Here is a 27,977-nt window from a genome sequence, read left to right as displayed (position 1 = left end):
CCACCCTTCTGGTTTTCAAGGCTTTAAATCTTTATGGGGGACTGCCCCTCCCTCCCCCATAGAGCAGCTGGTGGATTCAAACCAATGAGCTCTGGTTAGCAATACACCCATACTACACTACACCAGCACAGGGCCTTTCAAAGCTTCACAGCGGAAGGTCACTTTAGAACTTTAACATCATCACTCTTCTCTGCTTACACAATGGCAGTCAACCACCCCCTGACAGATAACACTACACGTCGTTCACTGGCTGAGAAAACAACTGAAAATGCGTATGCTTCTACCAACATGGACTCAGACGCACAGACACAAGAGCTGATCGGAAGTCACCGGAGGTGGCTCTACTCCCTCAGCACCTCACAGCTCACTCAGGCCCGGCCCAGCACAGAGGCCCAGCGCCCCGCCCAACAACAGAACTCAACACGCCCCATGAGCTCCTGGAGGATTTATAAGAATGGCAAAAGCAAGTGGCATCACTAAGAAACTTGTTACACATGGCACAACACGGGCAAATCTAGAGGAAAGTATGCTGAGTGACATAAGTCAATCCCAATAGGACAAGTGTGGTATAAGGCCACTATTATAAAAAGCTAAGGAAATGTTTACACACAGAGAATCCTTCTCGGATGTTTATAAGGGATGGGACTGGATGGAGAGGAGCATTAAAATAAATAAACTGAGTGATGGGAAAGGCACATTACAACAAGGGCTAATGAGACATTGCAGCTAAATAAGTACATTAATCAACTATAATTACTTTTACAAAGAAAATGTATATGAATGGTTGGATGAAAAACTAACATGATATGTCAACTTCCGCTGAAAAAAAATGAGTTAATTTTTTTAAAAATATGTGGAGCCACAAAAGATGTGAGAAGCATGGAAGAAGGCAGGTCAGGGTCACTACCTCACTTCCATTTGTAACAAAGTAGCAGAGCTCACAGGAAGAATGCTCTGATTTCAGGAAGCATTTAATAGTTTCTCAGGCAGCCTCAAGTGATAAACCACAAATCAGCAGGCGTCTCTGCACAGAAAAGACTCGTGCCAGACCAATGAGGCAGAAGGAGACACCAGGTGGGATGAGGATGTAAGAGGATCCGGGTGGGATGAGGATGTAAGAGGATCAGGGGCTGCCAAGAACTCCCAGTCACAGTGTGATGATTAATGGAATAGTGTCAACCCAGATTACAATTACAGCACTGGTCTGTCCATTTGCTGTACAGGGGTAACTCGTGGTTGCTGTGATGCTAAACACTGTGACACTGATGTGCCAAATGCGATAATGGTCACCCAGGGTGGACAGCGTTTGGTGGAGCTCCCCAATTAAAACAAGCTTGGAAGCAGGAGTGGCATCCGCTTCCAGAATAGCTTGCCTCCAGAAACTCTATGAACAGTGCTCAGGTCTTTCGTTCATAGGGTCACTTTGAGCCGTCTACGACTTGATGGCACCTAACAACAACAACAGTGGCAACGTTACAGGGCTCCTGTCTTTTCTCGAAAGCACTGCTTAGTTACCTGAAGACAGGCTAGGATCCACCTGAAAAGCTGGTGTCAGATACAGATAATAAGCATTTGAAAGATCCCCAACAAACAAGGCGGAGGCAGCCAAAGACGTTCAACAAAGCACTTTGTTGAAAACAAACTTTAAAAAGGTGACCAGACAAGCTACAGTTGGGAGAACATTTTCAAGACAACAGGATGTCCTATAAAACTCACTCATTGCCTTTGATTCGGAAGCAACTCACAGCTGGCCCTCCCTCCGGGGGGTTTTTCAGGGGCTGTAAATCACACATGATGAGTCCGTCATCTTTGTCCCATGGAGCAACTGTTATCCAATAAATATTTACTATCTAAGAGTTCTACATCTTAACAACAGAAAGACCAACCCATTTTTTTTAAAGGGTACAGAACATGAACGGCAAGTTCACCACAAAGAGAAGTCTTAATGGCCAACAAGCCATGAGAGATGTTCAGTATCGCTAGTTACTAGCCATCAGGCTGATTCCAGCTCACAGGGGCTCTCACTGTGTGTTAATACGTAATCAGAGTCTCTGAGGAAGAGGAGATAAAGGGTAACAGAGAAGGTGTTTGAAGCAAAGCAGCTTGTTCTTTGGTAGGTGCGCTCAAGTCAAGCCCAGCTCACAGGAAGCCTTCAGGGCAGAGTTCAGCCCCGTAGGACCCCCTAGGCTGAGAATCTTCCCAGAAGCACATCGCAGGCCTTTCCCACACACAGCAAGGTGGGTACAAACCACCAAGCTTTTGGTGAGCAACAAAGTACTAAATCACTCCATAAAGGCTCCTTGTTTGAAGCAATAATGGCCAAAATTTGTCCAAATTTTCTTTTTAAAAAGTTTAATATATCCACAAGTACCAGAAACTCAAGTTCAAAAAGCATGAGAAAAAATAATACCAAAATTCTTTATTATTAAACTTCTCAAAACCAGTATTAAAGAAAGAAAATTTTAAGAGTAACTAGAGGTGGAAAAAGTGACAAAGGAACAGACAGGAGGCGGGGCACTGAGTTCTCAGCAGAAGCAGCAGCACAGGCGGGAGCCAGCAGAGAAGTGTCCTCAGAGCTGGCAAAGGGGAAAGGGTGTCCACCTGCAGTTCCACACCCAGCAAAGCACACCTTTCAAAACTGAAGCAGACATGGGATCCAGACTTCCTCGAGCCCCCGAGGCGGGGTGAGCCCTCAAAACTACTGCCCTGAGATCATCTGTACACCTTACACCAAAAATATTCTAAGGTCTTCTTAAAACCAAACAACTATTTCCTTTAATGAGTAAACAAAGTCTGTCTTTTATGTGTGTTGTGTTTTGTTTTTATATTCTGTACTTTTTATATACACTGTTTCTCTCATGTACATGGTTTCAGAAATCAAATTTTAAACACTGTGTTTTATACAATGAATTACTATTGATCTAGGATTTTATCCCCTTCATCTCATCGTCTCTCCATTGTTACTAATGTTGGGAACCACTGACTGAGGCTAGTATCACTGACAGTGACCCTGTGAACAGCAGATCTGACCTGTGTCCTGTCCTGTGTCCTTTCACAATCTCTAACACATATGAGCCCGTTGCTACACTCACTGAGTCAATCCATCTGCTTGACGTTGAAGTCCATCTTTTTTTAGGATGCTCTTTTATGAACTACATATAAAGGACAAAACTGATGAGAACCAGAAAGCGGTTATCTCGGAACCTTGGAAGACAGTCAGATTATGCTAACGAAGGAGGAGCAACTCAGAAAGCAGAGGGAAAAAAATAAAATAAATTTAAAAAAAGAAAGCAGAGTGAGAACAAAGACAGAGGGCTCCAAGGTCGTAATCGATGTCACTGAACCGACGCACAGACAAGGTGGAGAGCTGGTGATGTCTTACTATGCACATTCTCATCAGCAAAGTATTTTTTAAAAACAAAGTCTTTCTCAAAAATACAAAAGCTGGAATGAAATTAAATGAAAGAAACATAAGAGCTGAAAGAATGCATTACCAACAAACCCATCACACACACACACACCCCCTTTGGGTTGGCGTCACAACCCCTATGAATTACATCCCCAGCTCTTGACACAGAAATGGTAAAAGAAATCTTTTAGGCAGAAGGAAAAGATACCAGATAGAATATGGATCTCCACAAAGAAATGAAAAGCACCAAAATTATAACTATGTGGGTAAAGATTTCAGATTCTTCTAGAATGACTTAAGCATTTAATACCTAATTGGCTGCTTAAACAGATATAATAATAACGGAGTACAGGGTTTATAAATACTTAAAAGCAAAATGTCTTAACAACTGTGCACAAGTTGAGAGGAGAAAAACAGCAGTGTGTGACCGTGAGATTCTACGATGCGTCAAGTGCTGAACAACCCCTCGGAACCATGAAGCAGTGGAGAGATCCAGCACAGAACACGGTGCAATCACCCAACTGTGAGGGAGTCAGATGGTGAGTCACAAAGGCCAGCAAACAGAACCACCTGATAATTCAGGAAGTCTAAAAGAAGACTGAGGAACTGGGGGGTGGGGAACTCAAAGAACAGGGAGACAAACAGAAAACTACTGGCAGACGACTGAAGCCTATCAGAACCCAGAAGCCAACGCAGCCCTCAGACGGACCCCAACTCACAGAGACCTCGTGTGTGCTCCCTAACCTTCCTGGGGGATAGCACCCTGGGAAGGAAAAACACTACGGCCTCATCAACTCTGAGACCAGAAGAACCAGGGGATTCCCAGCTCTCATCACTGACGATTCTGACCAGGAACACAGCAGAGGTCTTAGATAGAAGGGCAGAGAAATGCAGAACAAAACTCAAAGCTTCTTTAAAAAGACCAGACTTAATAAGTGGGCTGTTAAGAGGCCAGAGGATACCCTGAGACTGTCATCCTCCGACAGCGTTAAACACAGCACAAAGAACATCGTGGACATCATCCTTTAGCCAAATCACAGACAGGCAGTGAGTACTGAGTTCTTTTTCAAAATCATCTGTGAAACTGAATCGTTAACATTTTCCCTAAACCAAAGATGAGATGGTCTGGGGGAGAGGTTGGCAGGGAAGCTAGATTAATAAAAGTGGAACAACCAGAAAGTAAGTACTAAGAATTCTGACACCTAGGGAAATGTGGAGCTCTGGGAGCAAAGTCCACTGGGAGACAGACTTCTCACCCAAGGCCACCCCTCTCTCTCTAGTGGCTGCATCGACCATTGGCTCCATGGAAGAAAGGTGGGCACTCCCCTCTCACACCACTTACAGCCCCCGACATCCCACTGGAGGGTCAGCTCTGAGTCGGAATCAGCTCAACACCAAACGGTTTATTACCCTACAAGCTATTTTGGCATTAGTAGTTTTCTCTTAACACAGAGTGACAGGAACATAAAGCAAACAGTCACAGTACTTCCCATTTGCACACTTGAGCTTCACTACTGCTAACGCCCGATGGACCAAGAAGACAGACGATTTCCAGGTGCAGGCAGCAGACACCTGGGAACTCCGTCCGTCACTGGACCAGGCGCTGAGCCAACGACACACAGGATGCTGCCGGCTGCCCATCTGTCCATCCTGACTCATGCTAACACCAGACGACAGGCTGATATGGTTACTGGAGCAGGCGGCTAGGTCGTTCCCTGGAGGAGCTGCTGGGTGGGCTCCAATAGCATCCTCTCACGAGCAGCCCAGTGCTTACCCAATGGGCCACCATGGACCCGTTTTCCTTCTCCTCTTGTTCGGGGTTGCTGAGCCAGCTTCCCTGACGGACCACAGAAAGGAGTGCTGCCATCCTCACAAGCCTCATCTATGCTCCCTTCATTAATGGAAGCCCTGGTGGTGTAATGTGTAATGTGTTGGGATGCTAACCCAAAGCCTGGCGGTTCGAATCCACCAGCCGGAGAAAGATGGGCAGTTACCCCCCATTCAGATGTACAGCCAAGGAAAGCGGAGGCCGGGTCATCAGAGTCTGAACTGGTTCGACTGCAGTGGGCTCGGTGTCAGCTTCGTCCTCACCGGCGTTGAGCTGGAATGAGTGAGGACGCTCACCTTGTTTAGTAAGAGCCTCCCGGAGCGCGGGCGTTATCATGGCTCTTCGCTCGCTGCCTTCTTTCCTCCAGGAGCTCTGGAGCACACCACTCTCCTCTGCCCACTGCGCCTCTTCTCCCTGGGTTGGAGGGAAACAAAAGAGAGGCAAAGTTGGTGACTCACAGTGAAAACAACACAGGCACACACTCCAGCCCAGCACACATCGCCTCGTGCAGGGGCCCCACCTTTTCAGCAGTCGAAGCTCAGGCAACTGCCTAACTCAGCTTGTTAGTAAGTTCTCAGACTCTCCAGTCCTGGCCTTACCAGCAGCCTGACCACTACGGCCGATGACCCTCTGTCTGGTCCGATGCCCAGCTGTCCAGCCCACGAAGGCCCCTCAGTAGACGTACAGCGATAACCTTCAGATCAAGGTGGAAGCACGAGTGGTTCCCTGTCTGAGCAGTGCGTCAGGCACATGCCTCTCACTACGAAGCCGGGGGCTGCGAGGCGCCTCCTGCTCATGGCACCCCCTTGTGTGTCGGAACAGCACTGAACGCCACAGGGCTTTCAGCACTTGGCTGGCGGTTTAATTCTTTCCAGAAATGGACTACCAGAGCTTTCTTCACTCCCAGGTCTCTCTGGTAGCACTCTGACCTCTAACCTTTCAGGTGACACCTGGGTACATTAGCCATCTGTACCGCCCAGAGGCTCCCAAACCCAACCCACTGCTGTGCAGTGCATTCTGTCTGAGTGACGCTCCAAGACACTGGGGAACTGCCTCCCGGGATTTCTGAGGTTGTGACCCTGTACAGGAGCAAACTGCCCTGTCTGTCTCCAAAGAGCAAGGTCTGAACTGCTGACATTTCATTTAGAAGCTTCATGCTTAACTCACTGTGCCACCCTATGCCTGCACCCCCCGCCCCCACCGCTGCAGAGTCGATCTGACATGTGCATCACCTTCCATCAGGATTCGGACACTGAGACACGGAAGGAACTGCCCTTCTTCCACCCATGCTGCAGGTGGTGGATTTGAACTGCTAACCTTTTAGTTAGTAACTGAGTGTAACACACTATAATTCCTACAGCAGGGGATCTCTGAAGGGGAGACAAGGGAAGGTCAATGAAAACCACCGGTTAATGGCTGATGGAGCTGCCACCCGAAATCAAGATTCATGACATTGTTCCATCTCCATTTAACACAAGATACTAAAAAAACATCTTTTTCCCCATTGAATATTTAATTTATATTCAGAATAGATATTTTAAATAATAATGAAATAATTTCACTCTTGGCTTTTTTTTTAATTCCATTCATTCATTGTTGCACCCTTCTCCCCGCCCACCCCACCCCCCACTCCCGTTTGCTCCTCTCCTTGAAAAGCAAAAGAAAAACTCCCTCATTGGTACACAATCCCTCCCCGCACCTCCCCCAACCACACCCCCAACCCCAAATATAATCCACTCTGCAACCCTCATTGCGTACTCCTACGATAAACATAACGCCCTAAAAATACAATACTTTTTAAAAAAACGTGCATCAGTGAAATTGAAGGCTAATTTTCCTGCCTTCTCCACTACTTCGCGAACTCTTTCTGAAATGGAGTCTCTGAAAAAGCACTCTGAAGTCACGCGTATCACATGAGAAAGCAGGCCCACACTGAGTCCTGCCCTGAACGTCTGCTTTCCAAGTGACTAAACGGAGTGGAAACGCACAGCCTTGTGGACAAGCTGGGCTGCTGCTGATAAAGTCCTGCCCGCACACGCGCCAGACGGAACAGAGAAAAATCATACACAGACATCAATCATCTGCTCTTTATTACAGAGGTAATGAGTTCAATGCTTGGCATTGTAGGGAAGAAATAAAAAGAAGGTTCCAGTCACTGCTCTGCTCAAGTATTTAAAAATGAAAGAAACGTCTGACTTTCCCCCTCCTTTTTCAATCAATTTCAAGTCAGAAGGAGCCCTGGTGCCACAGTGGATTAAGCACTGGTCTGCTAACCCAAACACCACTGTGCTTGACCACCCAGTCTGCAGGAAAAGACATGTCTGTCTGGTTCTGGAAGGTCAAGCTCACTGCCATGCAGCCTACTCAGACCCTCCATCGGTTTTCCAAGGCAACAAATCTTAATGAGAAGAGACCGTCACATCTTCCCCCAGCAGAGCTGCTGGTGGGTTCAAACCACCAACCCTTCAGTTAGCTGCCCTTCTCCTAATACCCTGCACCACCCAGTTCCATGTGCAAAGCTTCAGAGCTGTGGAAACCTGGGCAGTTCTGCTCCATCCTCCAGGGTTGCCGTGAGCTGGATTCAATTCAGTGACAGTGGGCCTGGTCTCTGGGGTTGTTGTTTGTTGTTCTTACATGCTGTCGAGTCACCTGCGACTCTCAGTGACCCTAGGTACGACAGCCCTAAACGTTGACCTATCCTGTGCCAATCTCACCATCTCCGACACACCTACCCCCATTAACCCAGTCACTGACTCGATCCATCTCATCGAAGGTCTTCCTCTCCTGCACTGTCCCTCCACCCTCCCAAGCATGACATCCCTCTCCAAGGACTGGTTTCTCCGTGCAACATGTCCAAGGTATGTCAGACGAAGCTTCAGAATCCTCGCCTCTAAGGAGCAGCCCAGCTTCACCCTCTCCAGGACGAACCTGTTTGTTTTCTTAGTTCGTTGTCCACGGTACATTCAATACTCTTCTCCAGCACCACAGCTCAAAGGCAACAATTCTCTTTCTATCACCCCAGTCATTGTCCAACTCTCTGATTCATAACAAGTGACTGCAAAGACCATGACCTGTATCAGGCACACCTTAGTCTCCAGATTGACATCTTTGCACTTCAGCACTTTAGAGAGGTTGCTGGGGTTACTTCCTACCACAAAGTGAAGATGTGAGCTGGGAAGCAAAAGAGAGTTTCAGGGAGAAGCCCAATGAACCACCCTGGGATCTGCGGCCGTTTCAGTATCAGTCTCTGAATTGATGTACATCTAATTCCCTTGTCTCCTCTCCTAATTAAGAAGACCTCAGTTGCCACAGAGCATCATGTGCATGCATGAGTGTACCCCACAGGACAGGCGAGGAAGCCCGGCAGTGCAGTGGTAAGCACCCAGAAGCATCATCTGCATGCCTCAGTTTACCCACAGGATATTCAAGGACCCCTGCTAGTGCAGTGGTTAAGCACTCAGCTGCTAGGACCAACGATGGCAGGCCAAATCCATCAGCAACTCTGAGCAAGAAACGCCTGGCAATCTACCTGCAGGAAGACCACCATCCAGGAGACGCCACGGCCCTGTCACATGACTGTGAGTCAGAATCACCTCGCCAGCATGCAGCCACACTGCCACCATCAAAACCAAACACAACCAACCACAATGGGGTCAGACTCACGGCAGCCCTGTGGGACAGACAGAGAGCTGGCCCGTCAGGTTTCTGGCCGTAAATCTGAACAGGGGGAGAATGCCCATCTTTTTCCTGCAGACAGGTTGGTGGGTGCAACCAGTCATTAGCAGTGCAATACTTAACCCATTATATTACTAGGGATCTTTCAACAACAGACACATGGCTGGGCCCCATCTGAATGCCGGCCCCTCAGCCTGGCCCAGCCCCAGCCCCAGCCCCGCCTGCTGTGTTAAACAGCATGTCCGGCCCCTCAAGAACACCACCCATGCGAGGGCTGGCCCTGGACGCCGTCCTGTCCATCATCATAAAACGCCCCAGAGTCCATCACTAAGTCACAAGGCACAGAGAGAGTCGGGCTCTGACGAAAGGTCCAGAGGGCCCAGGACAAAGTGACCTTCACTGTCCCTTCCCTCCAGGCAGCTGGTCCTATCTCCTCTAGGCAGGAGCAACTTCATTTCCTGAAGAAAGATAAAGCCACATTCAAATTCTAATCTCCTGGGTGCAGACAGCTGTCTACCAGCATATAACAACACAACCACCATTGAAGACATATGTATTTTTCCAGTCGTTCAGGACAGTCACAAGACCATGACCCCTGGGGGTGCAAGCTGTTTGTCATCAGCAGTGCTCCTGTTTAAACCCAGCCAGCAGCAAGGCGGAAGAAAGCCCTGGTGACCTGCTTTGGGAACTACTGCAGCCAAGGAAACAAAATCGGTGTGAGTCTTCTGGGAAGTGGCACCAGTTTTCTTTACTTAATAAGGTATTTCACTGCCACAGCCTCACCCCAGGAACCTGCAAACCTGCTGCACTGTCAGCCTCGCCCTGGAAACCACTGGCCCGCTCCAATCCTGCCTGGGATGAAGGACGAGGTGACAGTGTGATGTGCTCTCTAACAAACAAGCTGTTCATCACCAAAGCATACATTCTCCTGAAAAACGGCGCTCCTGTTAGCCTGGCTACATTGTTTGTGCAGGTCTGTTTGTTTTATTGATCCACATTTACTATCTGCCTTCTCAACTCATGCAGAAAGAAGCCTGGATACCGACGCTTGAGGTTGTTGAGAGACCATATTCATGAAGGTTCCCAAATGAACAAACGCCTCTCAACTAGTAGGAAGCTATATTTGAAACCCACTGCTGTTCAGCCAGGGAGCTCTGGTGGCCCAGTGGGTAAGGAGCTGCGCCATCCACCCAAAGGCAGGCAGTTAGAATCCACCAGCATCTCACAGGGATAAAGACAGGCAATCTCCTGAGCTTACAGGCCTGGAAACCCAGTGGTGGACCTGAGTCAGTTTTGATTCAACGGCATTGAGTGTTGAGTTTTCAGTGGTGCTAACGGCTCAGTGTTCAGCCACTAACAGAATGGTTAGCAGTTCAAACCCACCAGAGGCTCCCGAGGAGAAAACCCTGGGAATCTGATTCCATGAAGATTACAGCCTAGTCAATCCAACGGTAGTTCTACTCCGTCACGTGGGTCACTATAGAGTCAAAATCAACTTGATGGCACCTAACACTGAGAGCTCAATTTGTCAACTGTAAAATGTAGAAGGCATGTGTAGAAACCAGGGTGTAAAGTCACCAGTGCACAGACCCCCATCTCTCCCCACGCCACGGTCAATGGTGGTGATACTGCCTCTTGCCAACCCTACAGGACAGAGCGGAGCTGTCCCAGAGGTCTGCACAGCGGTAATCTTTACAGAAGCAGATGGCCCCATCCTTTCTCCATGGAGAGGATGGTGGGTTCAAACCGTCAACCTCACCATGAGAGCTTCGTGCACTGCAGCACCAGAGCTCCTTCTCCGTAGAACTGCCGACATTCTCAAACATACGGATAAAGAGCTGTCAAGCGGCTTGACGGGGTCTGATTGAAGGAAACAATTCCTGCACTCACTGCTCGGTGTCCCCACAACACAGGCCGTGGGCAAGTCACAGGGAGTCTCGGGAAGAAGGGACGCCCTTGCATTTCTCCAAAAGACTCCAACCCAAGACACAGTCCTAGAAGGAGAACTTGTCCCATGGTTGTTTAAGGAACAGGAGCCACATGAGGGTGCCCGAGTCTGACCTCTGCTCCCTCCATTAAGGGGAACGTTCCCCATCAATGATATCCACAGCACCACACACACAGCTCCACGGTCAGCCATGCTGCCCCACATGCTCCGCCACCGATTTCAATCAATCACTGGGTCCAGTGTTCACTCACAGAGTTTACTCATAGCTGTGGGGTTTATTAGTGAAATAGGCTGGGGAGTAGGGGAGGCAAAGAATATCACACAGTGCAAAGGTTTAGTCTCAATTAACAGCAAGACACGACTCCTCAGTCAGTGAACGACAGCTTCTCAGCCAACCAGTGAGTCTCGGGCTCAGTTCAGCAGCACAAGTGCAGAAGCCTCTGGTTTCCTCAGTCACCCAGCAAACTTCATCTCAGAGCAGTCACGAGTCAGCTTTTCCTTCAATAACCAGTGAGTAAAACCTTCAACTGTGGCTCCATCTCCAGGCTCCCCTGGTAACACCTTGCCACAGTCTCTTCACCCTCTCTCCATCACCATTTTTTCAGAGTGTGGAAAGTGCTCTTTTAAACTGGTCCTAGGCTGTTGATGATCTGCAAGCCTGTAATTAAGGGAGCTGTAGGTCACACCCCCCACTGAGGGCTAAAGCAATGGCTAGAAAAGCCAATTTTCAAGGGTTCTGACACCCCAATGGTTGTCCACAATAGTCCTATGTAAGTCTCTAATCAGATCTAGAATGAAGTCTTTTGTCATTTAAATAGCTGGCAAATGGAAATAACCGAAATGTTCCTCTGGTGAGGAATTAGCTGGCATTTGCCATTTCTTTCTAAAACCAACGATGGTGCCATTATAGCATGCGTGTTTCCAGAGCAGGTCGTGGGGTGTCTCTGGCAAAGTCAGGAGACGACTGCAGGAGAATAAGAAAAGGTGGCAGCCAAGCACAACAGACAGGAAGAACCTGAGAGTCCCGGGCCCTTCGTGACTCCTTATTCCTGTCCCTTCCGGGGTCCATGCATCCCCTGGGAGGCACCACAGGGGAGGCACCCAGAACAAAGGGCTCTGGGCTTGAACTCAGTCTTAATCCGTTTAACCGGGCTCAGCCTGTCTCCTGTCCTGTAAGATGAGAAAACAGAGAAAGCAATGCTGTTGCTATGTCCCACTGAGTTGGAACGACCTCCTAACTGACCCTCTGACGGGCTTCAGAGGTAGAGAGTCACACAGAAGGAGGCTGTTCTTTCTCTGCAGAGCAGCTGGGAGAGTCAAACCGTGTGCCTTTGGGTTGGCAGCACAATTCCTTGCCACTGAACCACCAGAGCTCACAGGAGAGTACAACAGTGCAGACATTCCAGAGCTGAGGTAAAGGCTGGTAGGAGCCCTGGCGGCAGAGCCATGAAAACGCTTGGCTGCTAAATTCAAAGTTGGCAGCTGGAACCCACCAGCCACTCTGCAAGAGACAGACAAAGCAGCCCGCGTCCATACAGAGGCGCCTCCTGGGAAAACTCAGCTGGCCGCTCTTCTCTGTCCACACAGCGGCCATGCCTCGGAATGGACTTGATGTCATCGGCGGGTTACGCCTGGACCTTCCACTGACACTGTCCCCACACCAGCCCGCACCTCCATTCAGTCCATGTTCAGGACAAAGCTTCCCCCATCACACGGCATCAGGAGCCCCTCGGGGCCCTGCTGTAATTCCCAGTTTCTCAAGACGGTCCCAGGAGTCCTTATAGGGTGCAGTCAACACAGTCAGCCGCTAACTGAAAGGATGGCAGTTCAAGATAACTCACAGGTGCCTCGGAAGAAAGGCCTGGCAATCTACACCTGGAGAAAAGTCCTGTCAGTCCATCTCCTCAAGGGGCTCCCTCTCTTGGGCATCAGTCCCAGTCTTCAAAACCTCCGGCCCTGTAACGACTGCTCTACTACAGAGGGAAGGAGGCACACACCATGGTGGAATCGTGGTTGGGACCAATCGACCCCACTAGAACACAGTCTAGATACTAACAGCGCGATCAGCACTCAGCCGCTGGCAGGAAGGTTGGCAGTTTGAACCCAACCGCAACTCTGCTGGAGAAGAGACTTGTCGAGATGCCCACATAAAGGTGGCAGCCTCAGAAACCACATCAGGCAATTCTGCTCAACCCTACAGTCCTCAGTCAGAATCCACACGCAGCACACAACAGTAACACAACCATTATAAGCAACAACTACATACAGAAAAATAAAGGTTTAACACTGACAGCTTGACTCCATAGGAACCGTGTAACACAGTGACTCTCAACATCCACCACTTTACTGATAAGAAAACTCAAGCAGAATTAAATAACTTGCCCACAGAGAGCTCATTTTTTCAACTAGGCCCCATCTAGGTTAAAAAACCCAAGTCCTTGTCATCAGATCAATTCTAACTTAGAGCAGCTGCGCAGGACAGAGCAGAAGAGCCCCGCTGTCCCCCCAGGACTTCCAAGGCCATAATCTTTACAGAGACCTCACATATCACAGCCCACAGAGCACGGTTAGCCCAAAGGCCTCTGGGGGCCTGGTGGTAAGAGGCTGCTCTGCAATCCCAAAGGCACGCGGTTCTAATCCACCAGCTGCTCTCCACAGGAGAAGGACGGGCAATCTCCTCCCATGGAATTTACTGCCTCTAAAAACCCTCTGGAGGCTCAGCCTTGTGTCGGTTCTCACTCAACAGCACACAACAACCTAATGGCCAGGCCTGTCTGGTGGTTCAAATCCACCAGCTGCTATCTGAGAGAAAGACGGAAGAGATTATAACGTCAGAAACCCACGGGAGAGTCAGCCGCCAGTCGACTCTGACTCAATGGCAAAGTGGCTGGTGGGTTCAAACTGTCAACCTTAGTGTTACCAGCTGGGTGCTACCAGGGCTCCTTCTAGTTCATGCTGAACAGAAAAGTCAGCGCTGTCGAGGTGATCGTGACACAGAGTGCCCCTGCCAGAGAGGGTCAAGTTCCCCCGCTGGGTTCCCGTGGCCGTCAATCTTTACAGAAGCAGACTGGCACATGTTTCTACACAGAACGGCTGGTGGGTTTGAACCACTGGCCTTCCAACTGGCAGGTGGGTTTATGAACCACTGACCCACCACAGCTCCTCCCAGCCATGAAACCCACTGCTGTGGAGACGGAGTGAACCCACAGCTCGGCCAGCAGCAGGTTCCAGAGGCTGTAAATCCCCTAGGAGGGGACGCTCCCCTTCCCCCCACGAAGCGGCTGGCGGACCAGAACCAGCCCGGAGTGAGCCAGTGGGACTCCCCGTGGACTAGGACACCGGAGCGCCCTCCCTGCACACCAGCACTGCTCACGAGGCCCTGCTCTGCGAGCACCGGTCCAGTTCTAGAACTGACGCTCTCGTGGCCTGCCTCGCTCCGCAGGAACAAGGGAGCTGCCGCAGAGTGACAGCTATCACACAATCGGGCGGGCAGCAGCTCGGGGACAATGTCAGCATCAGATGACAAAGGAGCAGTGAGGACTCCCGTCCCCGAGCCTGACAGATACACCTGATGCAGAATGAACACAGCTGACATCGCTGGAGGCTCTGCCGTAACCTGTAACCTAACAATGACGAGAACAAAACTCAGGGCCGTGTTTGCTCACGTTGTACCGTGTTGAGTTGGCATTGCACAGAAATTAACAGCCATATTGGTCTAGAAATGTTGAATTTTTTTTTCCATTTGTACAGGGGTAATGCACTGTATTAAATATGTAAGGTCTTATCTACATGGGTTTGATTACAGAAACTAATAAAGTATTCTCTAAATAATGAAAAAAAAATAAATAAATAAAGGGGGAAAGACACATCCTTTTCTCACAAGATCTGATGATCTGGTAAGAAATTACATGAGACCTTCAGAGGTAACTGAATTATCACAAGCCAGCCGCTTCATGTTCAAGAAGGCCAAAAATTATTTCCTTTCAAAACCTAATTTACATGGATGTCCAAAATTGTGCTCCGTGCTTTTCTACAGCGCCCTCTAGCGGCCCATAACGAGGAAAAGCGAAGAAATCCATTGATCTTCCTACAAATCGCCTTGAACTTGTCGGAGCAGTAGATTAAGCATTTGGGGTGCTAAGTGAAAGACTAGATGTCTGAATCCACCAGATACCCTGCAAGAAAAGATGCCACAGTGTGCTTTTTTTTTTTTTTTAGAATTTTTTTTTTTAATTTTATTATTTTTGTGTGCGTGTACTGTCAAATCAGATCTGACTGGTACAGGAGGAGACTGTCCCTCCTTCCCCGGCAGAGCACCTGGTGGATTCGAACCGTGCGGCTCTGGGATTGTAGTTGCAGCTCTTTGCCACTAGGCCACCAGAGCTCCCCTGCCACAGTGTGCTTTATGAAGATTACAGACTCAAGAGACCACAATGTATAGTAAGGAGCATATGAAACAATGTGAATAAAGGAATATGGGAAACACAATGCCTATGAAGAAACAAAATGTATACAAATTCTGTATGCAAACCAATATAAAATAAAAGCATACTTCAAGACAAAACAAAGATTACAGCCTTGGAAGCCTTAAGGGGCATTTCTTTGTTCTCTGCTCTGCAGGGTCCCTGGGAGCCTGGTTAATTCAGTAGCTAGCTGTCTTTTTTCTTTCCACTCCGAATATAGCTTAAAATACCATATCTTGTCCTGGGAAACACGCAGCCATCTATGCAAAGATACGCTTTCTCATGAATTATTGGACAGAATCCCAGTCACTGGCATCTATCTCAAGACATTTTTACAAATGAAGATTATTTGAATATTTCCTTAAGAGCCACTGCTTCACAGAATGTCTCACTTACTGAACCGGTCTCAGTTTCCTTGATTAAGGAGTCTTGGTGGTGCAGTGGTTCAAAAACTGGGATGCTAATCAAGAGGCTTGTAGTTCAAACCCACCAGCTGTTTAGCAGGAGAAAGATGAGGCCGCCTCCCCCTGTAAAGGTGGGCGGCCTGAGAAACCGCCCGGCAGCTCCACTCCAGGCCTGGGTACTATGAGGTGGAACCGACTTGAAGGCCGTGGGGTTTCCCGAAGATTCAGACTGAACATGTGTGACACACACTGCACACATGTGTACACTTTTTACTATACCACGGCAAAACCCCAAAGCCAGCCCACCGCCACCAGGTCGTTTCCAGATCACAGAGCCCTCCAGTGGGTTTCTATGGCTGTATAATCATGAACCATTAGTAAGAAAGACAAATCAAACAACATTAGCGTACACGCATGCATACGCGCATGCACGTGTGCACACACGTTATTGTTAGGTACCATCGAGTCAAGCCTATGAACAATAGATCTGAGCCCTGCCTACCCTGACCACTGTCACCACCTCCGCCACACTCGACCTCAGTGTGACAGTCACTCTGTCAGCCCATCTCGCTGAGGGTCCTCCTTTTTCGCTGTCCGTCTGCCATTCCCAGCATGATGTCTCTCCCCCAGGACTGGTTCACCCAACAAGCCCAAGTAAGAGAGACAAAGTCGCACTGTACACACATATACACCCAAACACAGGAAAGTTCCACTGGCTCTGCTTCTCTAGAGAACAGCCGCTCCAGTGGCCGGACAGTCATTACGGAACACTAGATGTTAGCCCCCTTTGTGCCCAGACGTCGGTACCTTCCGCTTCTTCACACGGCCCACGATGCTGCCGAGATCTTCAACGTCAACGACGGCATCCAGGCCTCGCTCGTCCTCACTGCTGCTCTCCAGCGCCTCCTCCTGGAACAGAGAGGCCTCGGTCACACTCTTAGCAGACGCCAGAGAGTTTCCTGCGCTCCCTCCCACGGGCGCCTTCTAACTTATTCACAAAAGGCCCAACCTCGAGCACAGCAGTCTTCTCAACCCTCCTTCCCCAGGCGGCCACAGCCTGCTCACTGAGAGGAAGTCAGAGAGAGGATGGCGAGCCTCCCTCCATCCTCACGACAGTGAAGGGTCAGGAGAAGGACAAGGAGGTGGACAGGGGACGAGCTGTCATCGTGGGACAGTCACAGTGTGCTCAGCACCAAGTGTCCTGATCCACTCGCTCCACACTCCCTCACCAGACTGAAGAGGCAGACATGGTCAGCACAGGAGCCCAGGAGCTGCGTGGCACGGCGATTAAATCCTCACCCGCCAACAAAAAGGTCAGCTGTTTGACGCCACCATCCCATCCACAGAAGGAAGGTGTAGGAGACAGTCCGCTTCTGTGAAGATTTACAGCCCTGGACCCCCTGCAGGCTGCTCAGCCTGCTCAAGCAGGTTTGCTCAGGAATCGACTCACCGCTGCCCTTTTTACGTTTGGATACATCTTACAGATGAGGACTAGGGCTAGAGACGCTCAAACAGCACAGAGGAGACGGCAAGTCCAAACAGGGCCTTCCTGAGAAGCTGAGGCGGCGAAGGGCACAGCCGGCCCCAAGCTGTTCACTGTACATAACGGGCACTCACTGGTAAGGTGGGGTAACACTAACGGCAAAAGAAATGCCGGCACTAAGCTTCAGAACACAGCACCAAACAGAACAGGCGCCACCACGTCCACTCCCCGCAGAGCCGCACTGCACACTCACTGACTCCAGCGGCCGACTGTGCACGTGCAGATGGCCAGACATTTCCTTCCAGACATCTCTGGGTGGCCGTGAACCTCTAACCCTTCAGGGAACAGTAAGGGCACAAATCCTCTGCACCGGCCCTGAGGGCTGGAGAACAGCTTATGAGAAAACAAAGCGACTGCCAGCGAGCTGAAGCCGACACACAGCGGCCTACAGGACAAAGGCGGGCACTCCACCGGGCACGAAACGGCCGCTGTGTCCTTCTCCCGTGGAGCAGGTGGTGGGTCTGAACTGAGGACCTTCCAGTTTCCAGCCAGAGCGCTTAGCCTCCGCACCACCAGGGCTCCCAGAATATAGGACAGGAAGCCATATACAGTGCTCACAGATCAGAACAGCACCCCCAGAGGCTAGTCCTGGCCCTGCCCAGGTGGTACTTGGCTGAAGCCAAGGCTGTAACCATGAGAGAGGCGCTGGGCTGTGCGGGAGCCGGCTCACCGGGGGAAGGAGGGGGCCTTCTGCTGCCAGTAAATGAGCGGACTTCTCGGCCTGACACCCGGACGACGGGCCATGAGCAGGTCCATGGAGGTGCCCTCACAGGTCCCTCAGCTGGGCTTCAACAGAAAATCCCTGCCAGCTAAGCACCTCCCAACCTCGTACACATCCAGAACAAAGATGAGAACCCCTCCAGAAACGTCGTTTCCCCCCCATGGCCCAACTCTCAGCCAAATTCCCAGGCAGACCTGCACGGTGACCACCACCACAGGGAGGGGCACACTCCTTAAACTATCAATCAGAAGGGACCAAAGCGCAGCGTCTGCACAGGGAGAGGCTGAGGGGCTAATGACAGTGCTTAAGTGAGATGGGATCAGGAGAGGTGTTAGAAGACACGCCACCGGGGAAGGTGGGAGAAGAGCGGCAGGAAGCAGCCACACCATCCGGCCTGACTCCAAAGGCCCCGAAGTAATGGTTTCTCAGGACAGAGGTCAAATTCAATGTCTCCACCGAGGACAGGGAGCAGGAAGGAGGAGGGCCACTGACCTCGGTGCCTCTGGGGGGTGAGTCCTGCCGCTGCTCTGAGCAGTGCTGGCCGGGAGCACAGCGCCCCTTCTTGGAGTCCCCGTCGGCCGGTTTCTTCTCCCCCCGCCGGAGCTCCTGGAGCCGGGCGAGGAGCCGTGTCCTCCACGCACCGAAGTCGGCCTCGATGCTGCCATGCCTGCTCCTGACCACGTCGCAGTCCCCCTCCCCTCGGGCCAGCACACGATGGGCACCGAGCTGCCAAAGCCACTTGTCCACATTTTTGCCAACCTGTAAGCAGAGGAGACAAAGCACAGTGTGTCACATCAAAGGGTCCCGTCTGTCCCTGCACAAGCCTGGGGTGCCGAGGAGGGAGGCGGTACAGGGACCCTGCTCAACGCAAAGGGCTCCCAGGCGCCACTCGACCAGAGGGATGTCGGTCACACGCTTTCTAAGGTTTTCCTAAACAAAGGGCTTGAAAACCATTGCTCTCACAGTTAAGTTCAAAACCACAATGAAGTGCATTTAATAACAGCATGTCTATGGAAACAATGAAGGTAGATTCCTGATGTGCTTCAGGGCCACAAAGAACAACTGCGCTGAGGTTCTGGGTTATCAAGAAGCACAGCTCTCTCTCTCTCATCCCTTGTTCCCTTGAAACAGGAAGAGCACACTAATGAAAGCACGGGAAGCATTTCAGGACAAGTCTCCCCACCTTCACCAGGGCTCACAGTGGCCCAGGCCCAGACCTGAATCTCAACTCAGTGCTGTCAAGCTGGTTCCAACTCTGAGCTAGTGACCCCCCCATGGGGTTCCCACAGCTGTGAACTGTTAACAGCAGGCAGCCCTTCTTGTTCTCAAAAAAGCTCAGAGCCAGCAAGCTGGAGCCAAACCATGGCTGATCCACCAGAGGGCTCTCCTCACACAGGAGGGGCCTGCCCGTCCTTCCACGGCAGAGCTGGTGGTGGAGACCTGATTAAGTGCGGTCTTTGGATTAGCAGGCAAACTTCCTGCAGACACCTCACCAGAGCTCCCTGAACCTCTAGATGTTGTTATTGTGTATCACCAGGTCAATTCACAACCGACCCTCCGGTGGGTTTTCAGAGACAGTCAACTGCACAGGAAGTTGCCTATCTTTCTCCCACGATGCAACTGGTGGATTTAAACTGTGTGCCTTGGAGTTGGCAGCACAACTCCTCACCACTATGCTACCAGAGCTACCCAGGGCTCAGGTCTACTGCCGTCAAGTCGGTTCTGTCTCCTTGGGACCCTGCAGGACAGAGGACAACAGCCGCTCACGGTTCCCAAGGCCGTGGTCTTCTTTACTTTTTTTTTTCAAAATTGTATAACAGTTTATTGGTTACAATAAAAATAATCAATTCACTTGAACAGGAGATAATAAATCAAAAAAGTAAATGCTTGCTAATCATCAGAAAATCTGTGGCCACTGGAACTATCCCACAGAAACCCAAAATCACTCAGGGGCCAAACCAGAAAGATGATACGTCCTCTTATGAATCCACATGGAAACAGGCCCATAGAACCTAGAATCTGTAGAATTCTGAAGATTCTCACCTTCTAACCACAAATGACCCACTGGCACAGAATTATAGCTTTTCAAGAAATCTGATGAACTATTGACGAGTGTTTTGTCTCCTTCCAAACCAATTACTCTTTACAAATACTTGATTTTGGGTCACTTGAAAGTTTTGCGATCACAACGTCACCTCTTTGAATATAGTAGGAATGCCGACTTACAAAAAAAAAAAAGAATACCGACTTAAGATTTTCTGCAAAGACAATATCTGACTTTTGAACTGCGGGCTCCACTGATGGTCCAGAACGCGTGATAACGCCACCCACGTATCCAAATGCACAATGAGCTGTACAGCCGTACTGGACAGGACAGCCGACACGTGGGAACGTCTTTCCCAGAACAGCACAGTGCTACACAGACTCTCCCACCACCGGCCAGAGGTCTGCTCTACACACACTCAACTGTTCAGTCTGCAAGGCCTCCAGAAAAAACACTTACGGGTTGTGCCAAAGAGTATCTTAAAGATCCAGGTTCCAGGAGTCCTGGGACCCCAAAGGCCTCGTTCGACCCTCACCCATGACGCCGGCGGGCCTTTCTGCTTTCACCAAGATCCCAGCCAAGAAAGAGTCAGCATCAATGCCATGGTGGGTGGGGTGTTTGTAGATAGTTTTTTTTAAATTAAGGCTTTATGACAACAATGCAGCACACACTCACCCTGTTGAAGTGGCTCGTGCAGACACACACTCACCTTGTTGAATTAACTTGTGCAGACACACACTCACCTTGTTGAAATAGCTCATGTAGACACACACTCACCTTGTTGAAGTTGTTGAAGTGACTCGTGCAGGCACACACCCACCTTGTGAAGTGGCTCGTGTAGACACACACTCACCTTGTTGAATTAACTTGTGCAGACACACACTCACCTTGTTGTTGAAGTTGTTGAAATGACTCTGCAGCACACACTTACCTTGCTGAAATGACTCATGTAGACACACACTCACCTTGTGAAGTGACTCGTGCAGACACACACTCACCTTGAAGTGACTCGTGTAGACACACACTCACCTTGTTGAAATAGCTCATGTAGACACACACTTACCTTGTTGAAGTTGTTGAAGTGACTTGTGCAGATACACACTCACCTTGTTGAAGTGGTTCGTGTAGGCAGAATTTCCCAGGCCAAACACCGCGTATCTCATCCCCTTCAGATAGGTTCTACCAAATCGAAAGTCAGTGGCCGCCTCCTCCAACCACTTGCAGAACCACTCGGCGCTTTCGGGCGGCTGCCCATCGGTGTACGTGGCGACCAGGAAGGCACAGACGCTTCTACCAGTGGCCTATGCAAGAAAGGCACTATGTCAGAAGGATGTGTGAAATCACATTATTTAATTGAGAAAAAAAATCATTAACTGAAACAACATTCATATCACACCAAGAACATCTCAGGACATAAACGTGACCTGTTTTCAAAAGGGAAAGAAAGGCAGCCAGGCCATCTAACACGAGGGAATCATCACAACCCTTGGTCCCAGCCACTGTCCTGCCATAAATCTCATCATCCCTGACTGGAAACAAAAATGCCAACATACACCAAGTTCTCTGAAAAGTAATTCAACCAAACCACCATCACCTGCACCTAGCATATCCCAATCCTGCTGGCTGTCGTCCATGTGCAGAGCCTGTGACATTTCTGAAGCCAACTGCCTACCTTCTGAGGAACCTCTGAGCGGATCTGAACCACCAACCTTTACTAGCTAATAGCTAAGTGTTGAAACATGCGTGCGGCCCAGGCACTGCTCAGTCCTGCCAGACCTCGTGTCTCATCTGCTTGAATGCATCTCAACAGCCCCAAGTCATGATTTCAGTTACAAGGAACCTTACTAATACAAAGTCTCAAAATTTAACTAATTGCTCATATATCATTAAGAGCAGATCCAAGCTCACTTGGGACTCCAATGTATTTTCTTGTATGAAAGAGACAGAATTACAGCCAGTTTATCCTCCAAAAAAGGGCCAACGAACTATATAAGCTGTGCATCAAATCTAGATGGTTGCTTGGTTTTGTAAATAAAGTTTTATTGAGCCACAGAGTTGTTGACACACTATCTATGGCTGTTTTCAGGTCCCTGCGTGGTATGGGCTGGTTTTTGATCAGTTACTAATGGCCAGTGGTTTGAACCCCCCTCTGGCAATCTGCTTCGATGAAGATGTATGGAGCAGTTCTGGTGGGGAATGTATTTTTATGCAAATAACATACACATTACATGGTCGGTTTCCTTGAAAGCACAGTAATACAGTGAGGTGTAGCTGACCTACTGACGTGATGGTAGCAGCTTTGGGGTTTTTTGGCTCTAGGTAAGCAGTCCCATAACCACAGAGCCGATGGTGTTTACTCTGGCCCTTCACAGGAAGTATTAGCCCTGCTCTAAGGGCCTCTCCGAGCGGAGCTGCATCAGATTCTGGGAGGCTCGGGAAAGCACAGTCCCACCTCCAGTGTTTCTGGTTCCCTAGGGTTTGGGCTTTGGAAGCTGCGTTTGTAACAAGCTCCCCAGGAAACACTGATACTACTTGGTCAGGGACCAGACTTTGAGCACCACTGACGTGCAGCAAACGCCCCTGGGTGGGCCTGACTCAGAGACGGGAGGGCATTTTTCAAGTGAAGAAATTAAACCCTTAGAAAAGCAAAGCATTGAGATCAGACAGCTAAAGAGAGAGTGTTCGAGCCCCCAAACCCAAAAGGTGGCCCCCACCCTGCAGGTTCCCATGCACACACACTGCCATTGATAGTGGCCTTCCTATCAGATACAAAGTGATGGGAGATTTCAGGACCCCTAAGCCTTCCGACACCAGCTCCAGCCCAGGACACTATACAGCCCAGAGGGACAGACAGCCTCACCCCGCTGACAATCAAAGTAAACCACACACGTGAAGCCTCTGGTTCACGCTTTAAAGTCCCCCAACTGAAGGCCCTGAGCATGAAAACTCCGGTTTTTCGGGAGACGATGTTTATCCCTGAGAAAAGGAGGTCGATTAAGTTTGAGAGCTTTGATGGGAGAAAGAAACCAATTACCAACCTCTTCCAGCAGATGGTCGTCTGGTTCACAGTCTTTCAAATTGATCACTGTCACCGGCAGGCCGAGGGCAGTAACTGCTTCAGCAAGAAGGACTGCAAATCCCTAATAGGGAGCGAGATCAAAGGATTTCAGTCAGACGGAGAAGCAAAATACAGTCCCAATTTATCCCGTATCACTGGGAGGGAATGAAGCATTCCCCACGGGTAACGTCTCTAGATAAACTACATGCTGTGGTCGTCTGAGGTGGGGCTGAGTCGGCCTCTGTTCTTCACAAACCCGAGCTCACCAGAACGAGACGCTGCCCGATCCTGAGCCCGCAGGCCTCCCAATCACCGCTGCGTCTGAGCTCCCTGCCTCTTACCGACGATCTTCTATCATTCGTTGACCTACCATCCTAAGCACAAACACTAGTTTTATTTTTCCCTTTCTCTCAGCCGTCATTGTAAAGATTCACCAGTTCTCACTCTCTGAAGGCATCTCATCACGCTTCTGCCACTGAGCAAAAAATCTTCAGTCTACTTTGTGTATTATCCGAGTACGTCCAGAAGCTACAAACATCAAAATGCAAGGCAAGTTAACGCTGGCTGCGCCAGTTCAGACTGTGAAGGCGCGTCTGGGCCAGGATCCTCGGAGCTTTGGCAGCCGTGCAGGAACGTAGTCCTCTTCCATCTGAGATCCGATGTGGTCGTCGTGTTTTCCCATAACGCTGATATTCTAAGATGACCTATGGCATCTGACCAGGTCACTATGTGAGGAGTGGGTGCGCCACTCAAAGCGTACCCTTAATACAACACTAGTAGAAGTCAAAATGTGCTTCACTGAGTCAACGTGCTGGTCTCCTTTGCCTCCCCCTCACCCTACACCACCAGTATTAAGGATGCCCTCGGGACCCTCCACACAGCTGATCAGATGCAAGCTTCAGAGCAAAGGCAACTTGGGACAGTGGCCAGCAGGCATCATCAACCGCCAACACTGAGCCAAAGCACTAAAACCCACCCACCACCCCACAGACAAAAATGTATGAGGGAAAAGGGAAAGAAAACTACAATTCAGGTCAGGATTCAGTTCACCGAAAATGGGCGCTTTTCAGAAACTGGGTTAAGTCAAGAAACCCAGGAAAAAGCATCACATAGAATTCTCACCTTTGCTGTGCCTGTCTGCGAACCATAGAAAATCTTCACTCTGGACACAAAGACGTCCTGCGTGTGGTGGGACAGCGAACCATTTGTCACCAGATCCCGAGGAACTTTTGGAAAGGATTTCTTCTGTGAGTTCTTGTCCTTCAAAACAAACAAGTGCATATATTCTCTCTCAAATCTGCATCTATTCTTACCTTTAGTAGGAATAAAAATTAGTAGCGACTGGCTCAGTTTATTCCTCTGTTAAATTTTTCCAGATGTTATCTCTCCAATTTTAGTATACGTGCCGCCGAAACGAGCACCATCTCTCAAAAGATATCCACTGAATAGCATTCAAGCCAATTTCAACTCACTGGACGCTGCTGGACAGCCCAGAACTGCCCACAGGGTTTTCCCAGGCTGTGGTCTTTACAGGAACAGATTGTAAGTTCTTTTTTCCTGTGGAGCAAGTTCTTTCCTCCCATAGAAAAAAAAATGTAGTCAGTGTTTAAAAAAGAAAAATCACCTAGAGACGGAAGAACAAAGAGACTTAAGGTGCCTTTAAATTTCCATCTTTGTGAGCTCTCTCAACTCAATGCTATCTCATTGGAACCAACTCACAGTTGACCCTCCAGCAGGTTCTGAGGCTGCCAACAGCACTGTTGACCTCTGATTAGCAGCCCAGCACTTCACCACTGTGCCACCAGCTCTCCTTCCTCAAATGTGAGACCTACACCCCTTGTAGAATAACAGTGAAATTTTTTCCCCCTTGATTAATGGAAAAGGATGAAAGAGCCCTGATGATACATGCTAGGGTGCTAATCAAAAGGCTGACAGTCAAATCCCCCTACCAGTCGGAGGGAGGAAGATGAGGGAGCCTCCTCCTTCCTATACTGACAGCCTCGGGAGGAGTCAGGGTAATCTGGAAGTCAGCGGGATTCTTGGTTTTTAATAGAAAGGACCGAGGATTTCTACTTCTACAAGGTGTGTTTTCTAATCTAATTTTTTTCATTACAGAATTTTGCTGATTCTTAAGGAGACATTCATTTCTTAAAAAAATACAAACAGGGGAGCTCTGGTGGCCTAGTGGCAAGGAGCTGCAACTACAATCCCAGAGGCACACGGTTCGAATCCACCAGATGCTCAGCCGGGAAAAGGAGGGACAATCTCCTCCTGTACCAGTCAGATCTGATTTGACAGTACACTCACACAAAAATAAAAATAAAATTAAAAAAAATACAAACCATAAAAAGCCTACGGACCAAAGAGGAAAGTGATTTAAGGTTATTTCAAATTTGTATTTCTCTGTACTCTCTCAATTCATTGTTGCTAAGTTGGAACCAACACATAGCCAACTCCCCATTGGGTCGTAAGGTGATAAACAACACAAGAGGATCGATGGTCTTCCTCCTGAAAAGCCACTGGTGGGTGGGAACTGCCAGAGAGGCTCAGCCTCGGGTTAGGAAGGAAATGCCCTCCAGATTATGCCACCAGAACACCCTATTTTTCTTCAAGTCCTAACAATTCTGTACTCTAATTCTCCAAAACATTTGATGGCTAAACATTCTCTTGAAAGAAAGGGAAGGGGAAAAAAGCCAACGTACCTGCTTCTTGATCACAATCTGGACACAAATCCAAAGGGTGATGCCAAAGACAAAGCCCAGATAGATGTAAAACCGGTTTATCCACAAAGCTACCAAAGGGGAGAAGTCCCAGGCATCCAAAGAAGGCTCTAGATTTAAAACAACACACAAACAGGGCTTCGTTAAAAACCACCTACATGAGGGAGCTCTGGTGGCCTAGGGGCAAGATGCTGTGCTGTAATCTTGGAGGTGTGTGGTTCGAATCCACTAGCTGCTCCGCTGGAGAAAGAGGGACAATCTCCTCCTGTGTCAGTCAGATCCGATTCGATGGTACACAACAAGGAAATGAAAACAAAACCCACCTACATGAAGTTCATGGTCATTCTAAGATACATGTAATTTTTAGATGTCACTGAATCAGCCCCAACTCGTAGACCCTGTGTACAACCAAAACTCTAGCCCAAGTCTGTGCTGTCCTCACAATCTCTGTGATTAAACCCATTGTTGCAGTGACTGTGTCAATATTTCATTGAGAATCTACTAAATTTTGTTAAAAGTTGCATATATAAGAGGGGGAAGTTATATACGTAAATAATAAAAAGGCTTTTTAAGTTTACCTATATTTTAAAGATTAAAAGATAACGCACACTCATATTTATTGCAGCTTTGTTCACAACAGCAAAAAGTTGGAAATAACACACATGCCCATCAACAAATGAATGGATAGAGAAGCTGTGGTATATTCACACAATGGAATACTATGCAGCACTGAAAAACAAAATTCATCCCTTTAGAGTAGTGAGAGAAGATCTTCACCCTGAAACCCACAGCGTCCCTTTTCAGCAGGAAGTAGCTAAGAGAATACGCCATCCCCTTTTCCTTATGACTCAGGGTGAAGTCTCTCTCAGGGAGGAGTGATAGGGAATGGCAAAGGACACACTGACAAAGAAGATTAATCAGAACTGGCTTTGACAAGCACTGTGGCATTTGGACAAGAACAAACTGGGAGGAGGGTAGAGAGAATGGTGCAGCGGTGAATGAATGGAAACCCAAAATCTCTGTAAATGTTTATGAAAATTAATAAAATATAATTATAGAAAAAAAAAACAAAACTCATGAAATACTATACAAAATGGGTGACCATGGAGGACATTATGCTGAGTGAAATATCTGTCACAAAAGGACAAATACTGTATATTGCCTGTTACAGAACAGAAATGACATAGGGGTTGGGGTAAACTAAGAAAAGAGGGAATAAATAATGTACATGACACTGAAAGGGACGAGAGAAAGAACTGTATAAAAGGAATATATGATCAGGTATTATTGGTATGACAAGAGTCCAGAATAAGAGCTGCATAGTAAAATGGGGTGTGGCGGGGGGAAAGGGTACTGTATAACAATGAAAGAACTTTTTTCCAAAGAAAAAAAGCAAACTGGGGGCGAGGTGGGGGGCAGGGAGGAAAATGTGCAACAATGAATGAATGGAAATCCAAGTTCTTTATACATTTACAATAAAATTTAAAAAATAAAACCACTCTCGATATGCAGCAGCTTGGCTGAGCTCTGGTGGACACATGGTAAGGAGTCCCGCTGCCAACCCCAAGGCAGGTGGTTCCAATCTGCCAGGAGGAAGATGAGTCCTCTCCTGCTATGCTATTTACAGCTGCTTTGAAAACCCAGCAAGCAGCTCGGCTATGAGTCTATTCCGATTCGATGGTACCTAACTAGCTGATACACACAACAACAATAATACACTGTGTGTTCAAGGGCAAGCTCTGGTGGCTTAGGGGTAAGGCGTTAAGCGGCTGCTGCCAACTCAAAGGTATGTGGTTCAAATCACCAATAGCTCAGCAGGAGAAAACTGGGCCATCTTCCCCCTGTGCTATTTACAGATTCTGCAAACCCGCTTGAAGGTCAGCTATGAGTTGGTTCGACTGGAAGGTACATAACAGTATGTGAACGTGTAACAAAATGATCGTAACAGAAAACTTTTGGAAAAGAGTATGAAATGATACTTCATGTGGACCTGAGCATTTGAAAGCAAGAGAATATCAAATCAAAACTTTCGATATGGAATTGTGAGTTCGTTTGACTTTGCTATAAAGCCATTCAGAAGCAGGAAAGTGTAAAATTTTCCCTAATTCTGTTCTTAAAGCTCCATGGCTCCTTGCAAAGAGCTCTCTCTCACGCTCCAGGTTTC

At 48.7% G+C, this 27,977-nt stretch overlaps 1 protein-coding gene across 1 annotated transcript in view; it reads right to left on the bottom strand.

Annotated features, from left to right (window-relative positions):
- TYW1 (tRNA-yW synthesizing protein 1 homolog (S. cerevisiae)) overlaps positions 1 to 27,977 on the bottom strand; it is a 100,182-nt gene that overhangs the window by 71,771 nt on the left and 434 nt on the right. The window contains exons 2-9 of the mRNA XM_006889778.1: positions 25,796 to 25,923; positions 24,216 to 24,353; positions 23,074 to 23,175; positions 21,142 to 21,336; positions 18,424 to 18,750; positions 16,535 to 16,636; positions 5,501 to 5,651; positions 926 to 954 (exon numbers count right to left, since the gene is read on the bottom strand). Coding sequence (XP_006889840.1) covers positions 926 to 954; positions 5,501 to 5,651; positions 16,535 to 16,636; positions 18,424 to 18,750; positions 21,142 to 21,336; positions 23,074 to 23,175; positions 24,216 to 24,353; positions 25,796 to 25,923 — 1,172 coding nt within the window. The remainder of the gene's footprint in view (positions 1 to 925; positions 955 to 5,500; positions 5,652 to 16,534; positions 16,637 to 18,423; positions 18,751 to 21,141; positions 21,337 to 23,073; positions 23,176 to 24,215; positions 24,354 to 25,795; positions 25,924 to 27,977) is intronic.

Source organism: Elephantulus edwardii, unplaced genomic scaffold, assembly GCF_000299155.1.
Source record: "Elephantulus edwardii isolate Elephantulus edwardi_28Jun2011 unplaced genomic scaffold, EleEdw1.0 scaffold00080, whole genome shotgun sequence".
In the NCBI taxonomy this organism is placed as follows: Eukaryota; Metazoa; Chordata; class Mammalia; order Macroscelidea; family Macroscelididae; genus Elephantulus; species Elephantulus edwardii.
Note: the sequence above shows the minus strand (reverse complement) of the source record. Positions and strands in the feature narration are given on the sequence as shown.